Below are 16,862 nucleotides of genomic sequence, written 5' to 3'. Positions count from 1 at the left end.
GAAATAAACAACAATAAGATTTATTCAGTCTCAGGTTCAATCTTATTATTTTATAGGACAGTACTTTAAAATATTGGACGTGGGTGGCGCTGTGGGTTAAATCACAGAGCCTAGGGCTTGCCAATCAGAAGGTTGGCGGTTTGAATCCCCATGACGGAGTGAGCTCCTGTTGCTCGGTCCCTGCTCCTGCCAACCTAGCAGTTCGAAAGCACGTCAAAGTGCAAGTAGATAAATAGGTACTGCTCCAAGCGGGAAGGTAAACAGCTACTGCTACAGTGGGAAGGTAAACGGCGTTTCCGTGTGCTGCTCTGGAAGCTGTATGCCGGCTCCCTCGGCCAATAACGCGAGATGAGCGCCGCAACCCCAGAGTCGGTCACGACTGGACCTAATGGTCAGGGGTCTCTTTACCTTTACCTTAAAATATTAATGATTAAGTGCTATACAATAAACTACAAGACCAACAAATATAACCAGTCAGCAGTGGTTTTTATTTTATTTTATGGACAACCCTAAGTTGTTGTGCTTTTTTTTAGTGGGGAGCCAAAGATGTTTTAGGGAGAAAACAAAAAGACTTTTTTCGGGGGCTGCGCATGGCTGCGGCCGCATTACAACATTGCCTCCATCATGCTGCCCGAAGCCTGACACTATAGATGCCGGAATGCACAAAAAAGGAGGCGGAACTCAGTTCTGGCTAAAAAAAAAATCACCCTGCCAATCAGTAAAGTATTATAAATAGTGTTTAATACAACTAGAACAGACTGGAAAAAGTCAAGTTACTATCCTAACCATGCCCCATGGAATTCAGTTGCTTTTAATCCCAAGGTAAGTGGCGTTTGGACTGTAGTATCTAACCCAGGAATGTTGAGAATTAAACGTGCATCGAAAAGTAAAGATTGGCGACACATGACTGATGTCAGGGCGGAAGTTATTCGACAGATGAAAGGGCCAAGTCCTCCTCCCCTCCCCCGCTTCCCACTTGCCTTCACTGGAAGTGGCTTTTTCGTGTTTTAAAAGGGTGACGACGTACCATTCGGGCCTCTCATTTCTACCTGAGAAGCGCCCCGCCACATATGCAAGTGCGCCCATTAGAAAGCCAGAAATGACCCCAAACCCGGCGCCAGGATGTGCGCGCAAGCTGAGGCCGTGACCCGGCGCTGCTTTCCATGGAAAACAGAAGGGCTTTCCTGAGAAACTTGACGCGGCAGCAAGCAAACGAACGAAACAAGTGCTTAGCGGATCGTGCCAGGATGACAGAGAAAGCCAGGAAGCGGCCCCTTGAGTTGCTTGGGTGTTCCCTATTGCCGCCACCCCTCCGCGCTCCGCTTCCCATTCACAAAGCCTGGGGCCGCCGCCAGTAGAACGCGCCTCCTTCCTTTCCCTCCCCACCCCCTCCTTTGTTATTATTATGAATGAACGCGCGCACAAGCGCCGGGGCCCCGTTGGATTCCTCCCATTGTGACGTCGCGCGTTCCATTCAAGGCGAGCGGAGGCAAGAATGGGGCCCGGCGGCGGGGAGAGGGAAAGCCGAGCCGAGAGGGCGGGGCGAGGTAGTAAAAGCGACCCTCCCACGCGCTCCGGAGGACGCGCGGGCAGCACCGCCGCCGTCGCCACCACCACCACCAGCGGCAGCAGCTGCGCTTCCTTATCAGCGGCGGTGCTGCGCGCAAGAGGAGCGCGCTAAGGCCGTGGCCCTTGGTGGTGCGGGAGCAGCAGAAGGAAGAGGGAGCCTGCGTGGCGCCGGCGGCCATGGCGGAGCTGCGCGAGATGGACTGCGGCGTGCTGCAGCGCCTCCTGCACGGCGGGGGCTTCGGCCAGGGGAAGTGCCTCCTCTTGGACTGCAGGCCTTTCCTGGCGCACAGCGCGGGCCACATCCGCGGCGCGCTCAACGTGCGCTGCAACACCATCGTCCGGCGCAGGGCCAAGGGTTCCGTCAGCCTGGAGCAGATCCTGCCGGCCGACGACGAGGTGCGCGCCCGCCTCCGCTCGGGACTCTACTCGGCCGTCGTGGTGTACGACGAGCGCAGCGGGCGGGCGGACGCGCTGCGGGAGGACAGCACCGTGGCGCTGGTGGTGCGGGCGCTGCGCAGGGACACGCAGCACGCCGACATCTGCCTACTGAAAGGTGAGCGGGGGGCGGCCCAAGACCTCCGGGGGTTCAACCCCCGCCGCTCGGGGGATAAGGAGTTGCGCGGACCCAGCCAAGGGCGCGCAAGAATGGGTTAACCAGAAAGTTGGTGGTTCGAGACCACCTAGGGGTGGCTGTGAGGATTCCTGCATTGCAGGGGGTCGGACTAGATGACCCTTGGGGTCACTTCCAACTCTACGATTCTGTGAATCGTGCTGAGCCCTGCCTGCGCACTTCTCTCTGACGCCCGTGTTTCCCGACCGTGCAGCGTTCAGACAAGAGTGCCTCTTGGGGCAATGCTTGTCTACCACCACATGCGACTCCCATTTCAAGCTCTGAGAGTGGACCTAGCTTGAACCCCGGGAACAACACTCTTTCGTTAAGTTATTGGAGGTAGGGCTCAGATTGGCTCCCCAACCCTCGCCTACTCACTTCCCTTGCCGCCAAACTGCGCGGGCGACCCCTTCCCTTTGCGGGCAGCTCCACCTAGTAGGAAGAGATTTCTTTCGGCAAGAGGCAGCCTTGATTCTGTCCTGTATGCAGCGCCGTGCACTCTGCCTGTGCCATTCATTACCAGGGCAGGCTCCGTAACCGTGAGGTGGTTTCCCTCCCGTGGCGGTTGGGTGTCGCACCTGTTTCCCCCTCCCTTAAATGTGCTTCTTAAATATACTATGCAGTACTCAGAAAGAAGAGGGAGTTATTACCGCCCTCTTGCAACCTCCTTCACATCCGTGACGTCCCAGACACGGAGTGCGGGTGGGGGGAGTCTCTTTCGCGGGCCCTCCTGGTGTGGTCTTTGGAAACAGTAGACTGAATTGTATCCGGAGATTGTTTCCTGCCCATCTGACCTGTCATCTGGGCTGTGTGTGTGTGTGTGTGTGTGCATGAAGGCTGCTGCTGACCTTTTGAACTGCAAAAGCTCTGGGTGGGTGGAAAGATCGTGCTTTATTGTCCCGGAAAGGGCCTTTCCCTTCTCCAGACCTGGGAATGCATCCTCAAGGATTTTTTTTAAAAAAAATTGGAACAAAGCAACACACAGCCTTAGTTAGTGCTATGCCTGGGTATATGTTTCCATGTGCCCTGGAAGAATATTTGCACCAGTTTCTGTAGAAAATTTGCTTTTGGTGGCACCAGCTCCTGAGAACGATGTATTGTAGAGGAAGCATTCCAAGCTAGCGGAGGGTTTTTCTTATTTTGCAAACGTGCGAAGCTGTGTTTATAACACAGTGGCTGGGGAGACCCGGCCAGATGGGCGGGGTATAAATAATAAATTATTGTTGTTATTATTATAATAACCTGTTACCGTGTTTTCCGAAAATAAGACACAATCTTATTTTTTTCCTCCTCCTGCTGCCGTGGCCGGCATTGCTGCTGCGCATATCACTATGTCTTATTTTCGGGGTATGGCTTATATTCCTTGAATGCTTAAAAATCCTGCTACGGCTTATTTTATGGCTATGTATTATTTTTTGGAGAAACAGGGTACCATGGTCAGGGCCTAACCTTTAAACGGAGACCGTGTTTTGAATTCCACAAGGGCTGAGAAGCATCCATAGATAGCATAGGCTGTCTATGGCTGATGGGTCTTTTGCCTCCTCTCCCTACAGCAGAGGCAGCCCTAGGGACCAGCTAATCTTCTCCCCTTGGGGCATCTCAGCTGCTCCCTCCCAGTTGCCTGTGTGTCCTGCCTTGGGGACCTCTGCTGCTTAGTCACATGCGACATGCTTTGGGGACTAAGATGGATTTGCAGGCAGGAGCTATGCTGGGAGGCTGGTGTGTTTTGGCCTCCTAGTGCCTATCCCTGATCTGGTCTGAGTCAGATACAGTGTGGTCCATTCAGCCGAGTATTGTGGCAGGGCATTCTCAGGCCTTGGGCACAGGTATTTCCTAGAAAGGTAGGAGCTATGGCCGGTCTCTGGTGTGTTTCAAGTCACTTTTGAGAGTGAGGTTGGCTCAAAAATAAACAAATACTTGGTTGTGATTTTAAGCCAGTAGTTTGCTGCTCTGGCAGTCTGCGAAGAACAAGCAGTATCTTCTTCCTTTCTGCCTACCCTATGATGCTTGAAAAAATTCTGACTATAGCCTTATGGTCTAAATCAGGCATCCCCAAATTGCGGCCCTCCAGATGTTTTGGAACTACAATTCCCATCATCCCTAGCTAACAGGACCAGTGGTCAGGGATGATGGGAATTGTAGTCTCAAAACATCTGGAGGGACGAAGTTTGCCTGGTCTAAATATTTCTAGAATTTAGTTGTTGCAGAAAACATAGAACGTAAGACAGGTCTATGGGACAGGGAGATCCACATAATTTCTATTCAGTATGACGGGATTTTATTTCATATAGTTTAGTTTTAGATTTACATGTGTCTTGCCGCATGACATCTAGAGAAATATGGTTGTCATGATTTTTGATTGAGTGTTGCTATTTAATATGTTTGGGTTTGGTATGCAATGCTTTTACTTAGAGATGTTACTGAACTTTTGCTCTTGTTTACCTGTCTCTGTGGTTCCATAATAATTTGAAAATGAATAAAAATACATGGAAAAAAAAGATTGCGATTTAAGACTATGATGCCATATATCCAGATTATTGGTTTCTTTCGGGGCTTTCACTGCATTGACATTTACTGCTGAAGAGGCAAGCTGCTTTTCTGTTTTGTATTTTAGGTAAAGGTAAAGGGGCCCCTGACCATCAGATCCAGTCGTGTCCGACTCTGAGGTTGCAGCGCTCATCTCGCTCTATAGGCCGAGGGAGCCGGCGTTTGTCCGCAGACAGCTTCCGGGTCATGTGGCCAGCATGACAAAGCTGCTTCTGGCGAACCAGAGCAGCGCACGGAAACGCCGTTTACCTTCCCGCCGGAGCGGTCCCTATTTATCTACTTCAGGGTCCCCAAACTACGGCCCCCGGGCCGGATGCGGCCCAGTTGGCCTCCCAATCCGGCCCGCGATGGCTGCCGCCGCCCGCTCTTACAGCGCGCGGCGCAGCGATGATCTTAAAAATCGGCAAACAATCGCTGAAAATCCTTTGTGCGCATGCGTATGGGCCTCTCCCGACCCAGAAGAGGTCATTTCCGATGCACTTCCGGGTCGGGGGAGGCCCATACGCATGCGCACAAGCGATTTTCGGCGATTTTTTTTCCGACCGTGTGCGTGTGCGCATGCGCACGGGCGCGCACTCCCCCGCCCTCCGGCCCACTGCGTGCGCACTCCCCTGCCCTCCAGCCCGCCACGCGGTCGGCGCGGCGGGCACCGGCCCGAAGCCCGGTAAGTCTGGGGACCCCTGATCTACTTGCACTTTGATGTGCTTTCAAACTGCTAGGTGGGCAGGAGCTGGGACCGAGCAACGGGAGCTCAGCCCATTGCAGGGATTCGAACTGCCGACCTTCTGATCAGCAAGCCCTAGACTGTGGTTTAACCCACAGCGCCACCTGGGTCCCACAGCGCCACCTAGCATTTAAAAATGGATCAGTGGGCTTCCTGCTTGAGCACCTAGATGTCTAGTGTTTTTTCGCCAGTTGTTTTAATTGCTGTGTTGAGGACTGCCTCAGTGTATACTGGGGGCTAGTGGGGGGTCCTAGATTTGGTAACTGCCTGCTCAAAGAGATTGGGTCAAACAAACAACAAAAGATCCTTTGCAATTTAAATTGGGCTCGAGGACACATTTGGATTTTGAGTGAGTGCTGTGGGCACCACCTCTCCCCTTCCCTCTGTATCATCTCCCCTCCTCTCCCGGAAAACTCATGCTCACACACATAAACTTTCTCTCTTTGCAATTCCAAGTGATCTTGGTAAATATCAGATCTGGTAGCTTAATTTGAGTCTTGAAAAGCAGGAAGAACAGAGAGAGGAAGTGGGAAAGAACGCCACTCTTCCGACTTCCTCTTTTAGCTCTAAGTACTTTTCAAAGGAGGGACACGGGTGACACTGTAGATTAAACCACAGAGCCTAGGGCTTGCCGATCAGAAGGTCGGCAGTTCGAATCCCCGTGACAGGGTGAGCTCCCATTGCTCGGTCCCAGCTCCTGCCAACCTAGCAGTTCAAAAGCATGTCAAAGTGCAAGTAGATAAATAGATATGGATCCAGCGGGAAGGTAAACAGCGTTTCCGTGTGCTGCTCTGGTTCGCCAGAAGCGGCTTTGTCATGGTGGCCACATGACCTGGAAGTTGTACGCTGGCTCCCTCGGCCAATAACGCGAGATGAGCAGGGCCGGCTCTAGGGTGGCGTAGGGCGCCGGCCCGGTAGGGGGGCACCGCGCTGCGCCCTGCGCCTGCCCACCAGCCGCGGCAAGAAACGGGGCGGGGCGGGGGCGCCGGAGCGATCGCCGCGCCAGGGTGCCCGATGTGCTTGAGACAGCACTGGAGATGAGCGCCACAACCCCAGAGTCGGTCACAACTGGACCTAATGGTCAGGGGTCCCTTTACCTTCCTTTTCAAAGGAGAAAAAGATAATCACCTATCACCAAGGGGGAAGTTGGTGGGGAGGGGGGCTCTGAGACTTTGCTGGTGGGAGACTTTAAAGCTGCTGTTGTGTTCACAGATTCCCCACTGGCAGCCCTAATTGGTTTGGTACAGAGGCTAAGTGCAAAAACAAACTTGCCTGCGAAACAATAGACATTCCAACAAATACAATGAATTATCACTGTTTTTAGCGATGTTAGGGACTGTTTCTGTGAATGATTCGCTTATTCAGTTTGCCTTTTGCTTTTACCCTTAAAAATTATGGTCAAACTAGAGTTACAAAATTAGGGAAAGATGTAAAAATAGAAATAAGTCGTATTATACAGAGACAAACACACAAAAGTCAGCTTTGAAAGGCATTTGTGCGGAGTTGGCTGCAGATTAATTTTTCAAGCATGATGGCTCCTTTGGATATTTGACTGTCAAGTAATAATCAACGGACAATATTTGATCAGCCAAGTGACCAGTGTGCAAATCTCGGGCGATCATCCAGATCGCTGTTTACGTTTTGGTGTCCTAGAGCGACGGATTTGTCACTTAACCCGTGAATCAGCTGAGATGGGCTATTGCTCTAAAGCTCCATGGAATTCCTGTCTTGTCTTTCCTTTGACTCAGTAGGAAACAAAGTCTTACAGAGTGTACCATGTGCCGGCGATTGCTGGAAAATTGTGACACTGCCATGAATGAGTGAAAAATAATGGAAAAGCTTGTGGTTGCAACAATCGTACGCAAGTGTGATTAAAATGTTTTGGGTGTTGATAAGGCCAGATCTGGGATAGATCAAGTGGAGAGTGGTTTGAAAATCCCCAAATATTTCAGACTAATTTATATTACCAGCAGCACACAGAGGCCTGCCTCCGCACTATGCATGCTTCCCAGCGGTATAAAGTTTAAACTGAGTGTGCTCTCAACCCAAGCAGGTAATTAATTAAATGAGTCTTTAAAAATTTGATACACATCGCCAGGAATGTATTTTAGCTTGTTCAGCTATCATTATCTGTCGTTTGGCAATGATGCTGTAGTGGCGGGTCCCAATCTTAAATGCTGTTGTACATTTTGAAGCTGAGAATAAACCAAGAATCAACCGAGATTTTTATTTTTAAAAAAATATGGTTGCCACCCAGTTTAAAATATTAGAAACTAGAGAGGTGCTTGAATAAAAGTTTTGAGTGTTTTCTTCAGAAACTTTGCATCATGTGGGCTGGGACTAACCACATTGGAAATACAGTAATGTTCAAATTTGCGCAGTTCACATAATTTATGCAGGACACTGAAATTCGTTCAGCTTGCCTGGGTACAGAATTTGATCTTTTAAGTATGCAACAGTACACTCAACCCTGTTTATATCTGCCCAAGAAGTTAAAGGGCTTGGTTTTTTTAAAACAAAACAAAACCCAAGAGTAGTAAATGGAACAAATAGTGTCTGTTGAACATCTTACTGAATAAATCTTCCTTACTCAGGCTGGTGGATTTTGTTTGTCAGTTGGTTAGCCAGTTCAGCAGTCACACAAAGTACTTCTGTTTCCAGTCATGCAGTCCTTTGTATGTTTAGTCCAGGCACCCTCAAACTCGGCCCTCCAGCTGTTTTGGGACTACAATTCCCATCATCCCTGACCAGTGGTCCTGTTAGCCAGGGATGATGGGAGTTGTAGTCCCAAAACAGCTGGTGGGCCGAGTTTGGGGGTGCCTGGTATAGTACCTGGTTAGATCACCCTTGGAGAATCATTCTCCCCGCCCCCCTTTTATGTTGTTGTTTAGTCATTTAGTCGTGTCCGACTCTTCGTGACCCCATGGACCAAAGCATGCCAGGCACTCCTGTCTTCCACTGCCTGCCGCAGTTTGGTCAAACTCATGTTGGTAGCTTCGAGAACACTGTCCAACCATCTCGTCCTCTGTCGTCCCCTTCTCCTAGTGCCCTTTTATATTTTATTTAATAATTCAGTGGAGAAATAAAATGAAGGGGGGGGAAACATGCTTGCAACTGATAACAATATGGTAAATGGGTATATAAGTAGTAGGACTAGTCCAAGGAATGTAAAATTATTCACAAGTCATGATAATTTTTATAAATGCATTCCAAATATCATTATATTTATCCATTCACCATCTGCATCTAAAAGCAATCTTGTTCGTATGTTGAGAGAGTTATCGTATCTTCTATCCATTGATCAAAGGAGGCCATAGTATTATCTCCAATGATTCGATATCAGTCTTTTGGCTGCTGTCAAACCGCACTTTCTTGGTATGCGGTTTAGGATAATACTCTTACTCGCAAGTAGGACCCTGGCAGAGACACACGGCCAACTGGCATGTTCTTTCCCTCCTGGTCGATCATTTGGGAGCTTCAAAAGCTTTCTTCTGCCCGAACATCACAGCGACTGATGCCAGCTGACATCAGCACACTTATGGATCCACAGACTTTGCGCCAGTCTGGGTGGCTTCCAACAAAAGAATAAAAATACATTAAAACATCAGGCATTAAATGCTTCCCTAAACAGGGCTGCCTTCAGATGTCTTCTAAATGTCATGTAGTTGTTTATCTCTTTGACATCTGATGGGAGGGCATTCCACAGGGCGGGCACCACTACCAAGAAGGCCCTCTGTCTGGTTCCCTGTAACCTCACTTCTCGCAGTGAGGGAACCGCTAGAAGGCCCTCGGCGCTGGACCTCAGTGTCCGTGCTGAACGATGGGGGTGGAGACGCTCCTTCAGGTATACTGGGCCGAGGCCGTTTAGGATTTTAAAGGTCAGCACCAACACTTTGAATTGTGCTCGGAAAACGTAAAACATAATGGAAGCACGCCCAGTCGAACCACTGCCACCTTAGACCAGGCCCTTTTAAATGTAGCAGGATCAGTCCCCAGAGGGGAGAGAGGAGCTGTTGGCCACCTGGCAGCTGGATTTGTGGGCCTCTCAGCAGAGGTTACCTGTGATGCAGAGAAAGCAGCGCTTTTTGTTAAAAGATGGATAGCATTGGAGACCTCAGTGATAAGCAGCCTGGTTGGTAGGAAACTATGAAGTCATCCATAGAAAATAGAGCTTAGAGAATATTTGAAAATGCAACGTTGCATTCATTGTTAGAAATTAGCCAGGCACCAGGCGCGTTTTGCAACTGCCGTGGGTCCCATTGCAACCGCATGGAGATTTCTGGCAACTGATATCTCCATCTTCTCCTGCTTTCTTAAGCAGGTAAGCAGAAGAGCTTATTTATTGCATTTATAGCCCTTCTTTTTCTCCAAGATGTACATGGCTCACCCCGCTCCCCTCAGTTAATCCCTACAACGACCCCGCGAGGTAGATCAAGAGGCTGTGATTGGCACAAGGTCACCCAGTGAGCTTCATGACCGATTTGGGGTTTGAACCCTGATCTCCCAGGTCCAACACTCTTAACACTGTGATGTTGCTTATCTTTCAGGTGGCTATGAGAGATTTCACTCGGAATATCCGGAATTCTGTACAAAGACAAAATCTCCTACTGCTGCGTCCATTGTGGCGACTGCAGAGTACCTTGAGCACAGCTGCAACTCCTGTGGGACACCACAACACGACCAGGTTGGTTTCCGGGGCTTATTGCCGTTTAAACCCTCCCTCTTGTCAGAGACCCTTGTCTGAATTGGCAATATGAATTCAGTCTCCTCAGTCGGTGTATTATCCGTAAGAATCAAAGGCAACCTGTTTGTCCTTAAAACAACGGAGGTCTGTTTTTGCACTTTAAACAAGATCTCCGCACCCTGGAGAATATGGCCTGGCCCAATTTGGATAGTACAGTGGTACCTCTCAAGACGAATGCCCTGCAAGACGAATTTTTCAAAAGACGAATGCGTCTTGCGATCTGATGGTGACTCGCAAGACGGATTTGTTTTGCAAAAAATTCATCTTGCGAATCGCGGTTTCCCATAGGAATGCATTGAAATTTAATTAATGCGTTCCTATGGGCAAAAAAAATAATTCAATGCATTCCTATGGGAAACCGCGATTCACAAGACGAATTTTTCGCAAAACGGATTGACTCGCAGAACGAATTAAATTTGTCTTGCGAGGCCCCACTGTACTGTATAAGAACATGGATCAGGCCCATGCAGACTGGCCCCCGGTTTTCACAGTGGCCAATTGGATGCCAGTGAGAAACCAGCGAGCAGGACGTGACTATACGTTGTGTGTGGCCGTACTAGTTCTCCCCATTCTTATTTGTAAAATGATGCTACTCTAATGTGGTGGTGTCAAAGTAATGCAGGTGTGTATTCCAATCCAGCAAGGAGAATGTCCATACAGTATATAGATCTCCCTTGCTGGGAGAAGGTGGGCACCTGTTGTTGTCTGCTGAACATTGAAGATGTTTGGATATAGTGGCTTTTAGTCTACCGGTAGCAGGCCATGGAGCCATAAGGTTGCATCCAACCAACCAATTCATATTTGGCGTAAAAGGTAAAGGTACCCATGGCCGTGAGGTCCAGTCGTGGACGACTCTAGGGCATAGCTGCCAAGTATCCCGTATCCGCCGGGAAAACCCCTTTTTTCTTACTGTTTCCTGGCGGTCTCCCGTTTGGTGATAAATCCCGGCATTCTCCCTTAAATTCGCTTCTTCCCGGCGGCCATTTTTCTGGTGCCGCTTTACCCTTCTATGGGCACCAGAAAATGGCGCCGCTGGCGCCGGAAGTCGCTTCCGTGCATGACCGGAAGTTGCGTGACGCGACTTCCGGTGGCACTTCGCCCTTCTATGGGCATCAGAAAATGGCGGCGCCGGAAGTCGCTTTTACGTGTTTCCGGTCATGCGCGGAAGCGACTTCCGGCGCTGGCGCCGCCATTTTCTGATGCCCATAGAAGGGCGAAGCGCCACCGGAAGTTGCCGGTCATGCGCGCGCTGCCGATCCCGGATCTTTACGACCCGGACTTGGCAGCTATGCTCTAGGGTTGCGTGCTCATCTTGCTCTATAGGCCGAGGGAGCCGGCGTTTGTCCGCAGACAGCTTCCGGGTCATCTGGCCAGCATGACTAAGCCGCTTCTGGCGAACCAGAGCAGCACACGGAAATGCCGTTTACCTTCCCTCCGGAGTGTAGGTGTAGACCCACTATAATTAAGGAGCCTACCGTATTTGTCCATATATAAGACTATGCTTCCCCCCCCCTAAAAATAATGTCCAAAATTATGAGGCGTCTTATACACTGGGCCATCTTCCCACATTTTCTTAAATCTGAGTCCCCCAAAATAGGGGGCATCTTATACATGGGGGTGTCTTATAGACGGAAAAATAGGGCAAATTAGTCATGTCCATTAATTTCTAACTCCCAAGGGTGACTAACATGGGAGACAGCCAATAGTGGTTGTTATTACCGTACTTGTGGGTGTTACTGTCATGCTGGCTGACACACAGTCGTAATTCAAGAGTGAATGGTGTGGGGATTTGAACTTGGTGGCCTTCCGTTGCTTAGGAGTAGAGCAAGGATAGTCTAGCCAACACCCTCCAGATATTGTAGGTTACTCATGCCATCTGCTCTAGCTAGCATCCCCATTTGCCAAGGACAGGTGATGGAAAATGCAGTTCACAACATCTGGAGATCCTTGGAGTGGAATCTCCCATGCCTTCTGGGACTAAAATTTTGTGGAAATGAACAAAGCACCCGCAAGTGTAGTTGCATGATTCAAAAGGGCTAGGTTGTCTTAAGAGAGTTATGATTTTCAATGAAGAGGGGTATTAAAAAGTTTCAAAATGGATATCTTGGCAAAACTGTATTAAGTGGCTCTAAAGCCATTTAACCTTGTTGCAGGCAAGTGATACAGAGTCTTGTTTGGGATAGAGGCATGTGCTCTCAAGAGAGACAGATGCCCGAGACCTGATTAGAAATTGTGTGCTCACCATTACTCAGCAAGCTAAATTGCATCACTAAATGCAATTCAGAGTGGTATTCCTGCTGCACCCTTTTTGTTTTGTGTTTTTGCTCTGTCACCTTAAGCCTACAGAATATGCAACACCACATGGTATAGCGAATTCCATTTCAAACCTTGCCCTCCACAGGTTTGAGGGGGGAAGCGGGAGTCCCACAGCTTTAAGATCAGAAAGCTTCAAACGTAATGCTATTGTGATTCTCTGGTGACGACTGAGAATCACTAGATAATTCGGGACCAGGGGGAAGAATCGGTGGAAGAAGATTGGAAGAAATTTAAAGTTTATCTAGAGAAGAATTGTAAGATTAGCAGTATTTAGCTACAGATCTGGAAGCAAAAGGAGGTTGTAGAAGAATGTTAGTTAAGTGTATTGTGGATTAAGAGTTAGAAAAGTGCTATTATGGTATTGAATTTTTAATATTTAATTAGAATAGATTTATATTTTAAGATAAGTATAAAATATTTATTGTATAGATAGGTATTAAGAGTTAGGTTTAAATAATCATTTAAAAAGTTTGGAATCAAGATTTGGACAGTATTAATGAAGTGATATATAGAACAACGTAGTAGGGAGGGAATGGAGGAGGTCGACAGAGATATGTGCTATAAGATTGATTGGAAATATTTTTGTTTTTGTTGTAATGTGGATATTCTGTGTATGTATGTATTGTGTTTTTTCTTGTTCTGTTTTTATGTTGTTTGTTGAAAAAATCAATAAATATATTATAAAAAGAGAGAGAGAGAATCACTAGATAATTGTGAATGGGGACAGTTTGTCCCTGTTGTCAGTCCAGTAATGTCACTGGCATTGTGAAGCGCATGAATCCTGTGAGCATTACACATCTCTGCCGGTTCCTTTTCCTGTCATAGTGATTCCTCTCTTTTCTCCTTTCTTGCTTCCCCTCCTGGAGAGCAGGGTGGCCCAGTGGAAATCCTTCCATTCCTCTTCCTTGGCAGCGCGCATCACGCCGCCCGGAGAGACATGCTGGACGCCCTGAGGATCACCGCCTTGTTGAACGTTTCCTCGGACTGCCCAAACCACTTTGAAGGACATTTTCAATACAAATGCATCCCGGTGGAAGACAACCACAAAACGGACATCAGCTCCTGGTTCATGGAAGCGATTGAATACATAGGTGCGTTTATCTCGGCAGGCTGGGTGGGTGAGGCAGAGATGGTGGGACACAGGCTTCAAAATCGAAGCTCCAAATGGTGGAGCAAATGTTCAGGTCTCTAGCTACTCGAGTGAACTACTGTAGAGGAAAATCTGAGCAGGCCTCAAGCCATGTTTTGTGGTCCACTTGAGGGATCACGAAGCCTCCTGCCTCTGCTCCTTGCCAAACACCTGCCCATTTTATAGACCCAGTCTAAGTTCATACTTTTATTGGCTTATGGTGAAGAGCTGTTAGGCCCAATTCCTTTCTGATCTTCCTTTTTAAGGCATTTGAGGAAACAGTAGGCCTCTTTTTCCTTTGGCTGCCTAAGAACTTCTGAAGTCAAACTTTGCCTCTGGGCCACATCCGCTCCCTTCCCCGCCCCCCAACCACCCCCAACTCTTTCTTTTTTAAAAAAAGTGAAATCGATAGAAGTTGGTTTGGGCACAATTCTGCCTTGGTGCAAAGAAAAAACAAACTCTCTTCCCATTATCTAGTTACAGGTAGGTAGCCGTGTTGGTCTGAGTCGAAGCAAAATAAAAAAATTCCTTCAGTATCACCTTAAAGACCAACTAAGTTTTTATTTTGGTATGAGCTTTCGTGTGCATGCACACTTCTTCAGAATGCATGCACACGAAAGCTCATACCAAAATAAAAACTTAGTTGGTCTTTAAGGTGATACTGAAGGAATTTTTTTATTTTGTTCCCATTATCTGTTCCTTCCATGTATGAATATTTGTATTGTTTCTAGAGCTTATATTCCTGTGTTTTATTCTGGTTTTTATTGCGTGCACTGCTTCAATGTCTGTACGCCATTAAATGGTATATGCATATGTTTAAAATAGTAACAACAATATATAAATACGTAATAATTAGTGACGTAGCTGAAATTTGTATTTCCTGGTTTGGAAATACGATTTCAGGTGGATCTTAATGGTAAAGGCGAGGTGTGCATTATGGCCCAAAGAGTTCTTCCCTGGTTTAGATTAAAATTGGAGACAGAGAAGAATTCCCCCCCCACTTTCTCTCCACTTGCACATACACCTCTAAACCAGTGTTTCTCAACCTTTTTTGGGCCAAGGCACACTTGTTCCATGAAAAAAATCACGAGGCACACCACCATTAAAAAAGTTAAAAAATTTAACTCTGTGCCGCCCTATATTGACTATATAATTATGACTGTAAGAAACACTTGCCGATTGCTGTGTTGGTTGCAATCTCCTGTAATAAGGTTTCACAAGCCGCTGATTTCTCTGCCAGCACAATCCTTTGCTCAGCAAGTTTCAGGTTGAGCTCATCCAGCCAACTTCTTTAAGTTTGTCTAAAACCACCCTCCCGTGGTGGTGGCTGTTGAGAGCTGCGCTCGCTCCGCGTCGGGACCCGGCCGGCTTCCTTTCCGGCGGGTCAATGTTGGTTATTGGCGGCCGCCAGGCACATGACAATGCAAATCGCCCTTCTCGTCGCCGCACGTCGCGGCACACCAGCCAGCGTCTCGCGGCACACTAGTGTGCCGCGGAACAGCGGTTGAGAAACGCTGCTCTAAACTCAATTTTCTCTCTTTCTCTGCCCCCACCTCACCCTGGTTGCCTTCCCTGCTGTTCTGGCAGTGGTAGAATGGAGGAAGATCTTCTCCATTAGTTCCTGCAATATACGCATTTGCTCCAGTGTGTGTGTCCAGCTACATGGTCCACATTAAACAGAAACCCTTCCTCATGCACTCGAAAAACAAAAGCTGAATTCTGCAATTTGTGCCAGGACACGTCCTCTTTTTCAGGGGTAAAAATTTTATCCAGGTGGATTTTTTAAAAATTGCCAAAATACCTCTGGCTGTGCTTTCTGGATGAGACGTAGATATAACTGGTGGCTGAAGGCTTACTTTCCCCTTCTCCTGCCCCTTTTAAACAATATATCACAGATTCAATAGCCTGTATATGGTAGGGGTATTTAAAGTGAGAGTCATCATAGCATCCTCTTTTTTGCTCTACAAAATACAGCAACTCTATCCCTACCTAACTGCTGACCATCTTTCTAAATTTATTTGGTTTTTCAGATTAAAATTTAACAGTCACATATCCAACACCCAACATAAAAACAAGATTCCAAGGAATCTCTTGGACTTCCCTCCTCCCCTTTGTGGGTCCTATTTTTAATAATTCCCTCCTGCATCTTTTATCATAATCCAAATCTTTTCTCCCTCCAATGTATCCAAAATTTACCATTAAACTACAAGTGATATTCCAGTCCTAATGATTTTAACTGTTTGCAATGGTCTTTAGGATAAGTTATAAATTTTCCGCGTTCCTTATTAAAAAGACCATCTTACTCGATATTTTCCCTGGCTTCAGACGGGCGACCAGGTATCAATCACACTTTTTAGAGCCCTCCCATGAACTATCCTTTAAAAATCCTTGCACAGTCCTGTCTGTAGAAAGATTCTTGCCTGTTGACATTGCTTCCTCCATGTGCTGACCCTTCTGCTCTGCTACCCCCAGACTCCGTGAAGGCCTGCCACGGCCGTGTCCTAGTGCACTGCCAAGCAGGCATTTCCCGATCGGCGACCATCTGCCTGGCCTACCTGATCATGAAGAAGCGGGTGAAACTCGAGGAAGCCTTCGAGTTTGTCAAGCAACGCCGGAGTATCATCTCCCCCAACTTCAGCTTCATGGGACAGCTCCTCCAGTTCGAGTCCCAGGTTCTGGCTACGTCGTGTGCCGCTGAGGCCGCTAGCCCATCGGGGACGCTGAGGGAAAGGGGGAAGAGCTCTTCCACACCCACCTCCCAGTTTGTCTTCAGTTTCCCGGTCTCGGTGGCTGTGCACTCCACTGCCGGCAGCCTCCCTTACCTCCACAGCCCCATCACCACTTCTCCCACTTGCTAGAGGAGGCCTCTGTGGGTTGCGCCCGGGGGGTGACCCAAGGACAGAAAGCCGGGCAGCCCCATTGGCCACTGATAATGGCAATAACGTACTCTGCCCACCCAGCAGCCAATCAGAGTCCACCCAGAGACAGAGCAATAATAGCTATCCTTGCAGCTGGAATATTCGGGTGGGGCGAGGGAGGATGCTGGAGCATGTCTTTTTGTGGCAAGATGACTTACCTCATTTTTTAATATATATATATAATATATAAAAATGTTTGAAATTGTGAAATTGTCACGTTCTGGTGTGTGGGGAAGAGTGAGAGGGACACACGACAGGAGGAGGGAGTTCACTGTTTTGCCAATGTTCCTCTTAGTGCATTTCCC

At 48.1% G+C, this 16,862-nt stretch overlaps 1 protein-coding gene across 1 annotated transcript; it reads left to right on the top strand.

Moving 5' to 3' along the window:
- The first annotated feature begins 1,300 nt into the window (after positions 1–1,300).
- Positions 1,301–16,767, top strand: DUSP4 (dual specificity phosphatase 4). The gene is made up of 4 exons (XM_035097269.3): positions 1,301–2,122; positions 9,998–10,134; positions 13,382–13,601; positions 16,112–16,767. The coding sequence occupies exons 1-4, from the start codon at positions 1,747–1,749 to the stop codon at positions 16,495–16,497; spliced, it is 1,119 nt and encodes a 372-aa protein (XP_034953160.1). The 5' UTR covers positions 1,301–1,746; the 3' UTR covers positions 16,498–16,767.
- Positions 16,768–16,862: the final 95 nt, after the last annotated feature.

The sequence above is a fragment of the Zootoca vivipara genome, chromosome 15 (assembly GCF_965207765.1).
Source record: "Zootoca vivipara chromosome 15, rZooViv2.hap1.1, whole genome shotgun sequence".
Classification (NCBI taxonomy): Eukaryota; Metazoa; Chordata; class Lepidosauria; order Squamata; family Lacertidae; genus Zootoca; species Zootoca vivipara.
The sequence above is the reverse complement of the archived record's forward strand: the minus strand, read 5'-3'. Positions and strand labels throughout refer to the sequence as shown.

Excerpts from the sequence above, each read along its gene's own strand:
- DUSP4 (XM_035097269.3), top strand. The coding sequence starts at position 1,747 with ATGGCGGAGCTGCGCGAGATGGACTGCGGCGTGCTGCAGCGCCTCCTG. Across the intron at positions 2,123-9,997 it reads CGACATCTGCCTACTGAAAG|GTGGCTATGAGAGATTTCAC; the intron begins GTGAGCGGGGGG and ends CTTATCTTTCAG. Across the intron at positions 10,135-13,381 it reads GGACACCACAACACGACCAG|GGTGGCCCAGTGGAAATCCT; the intron begins GTTGGTTTCCGG and ends CCTGGAGAGCAG.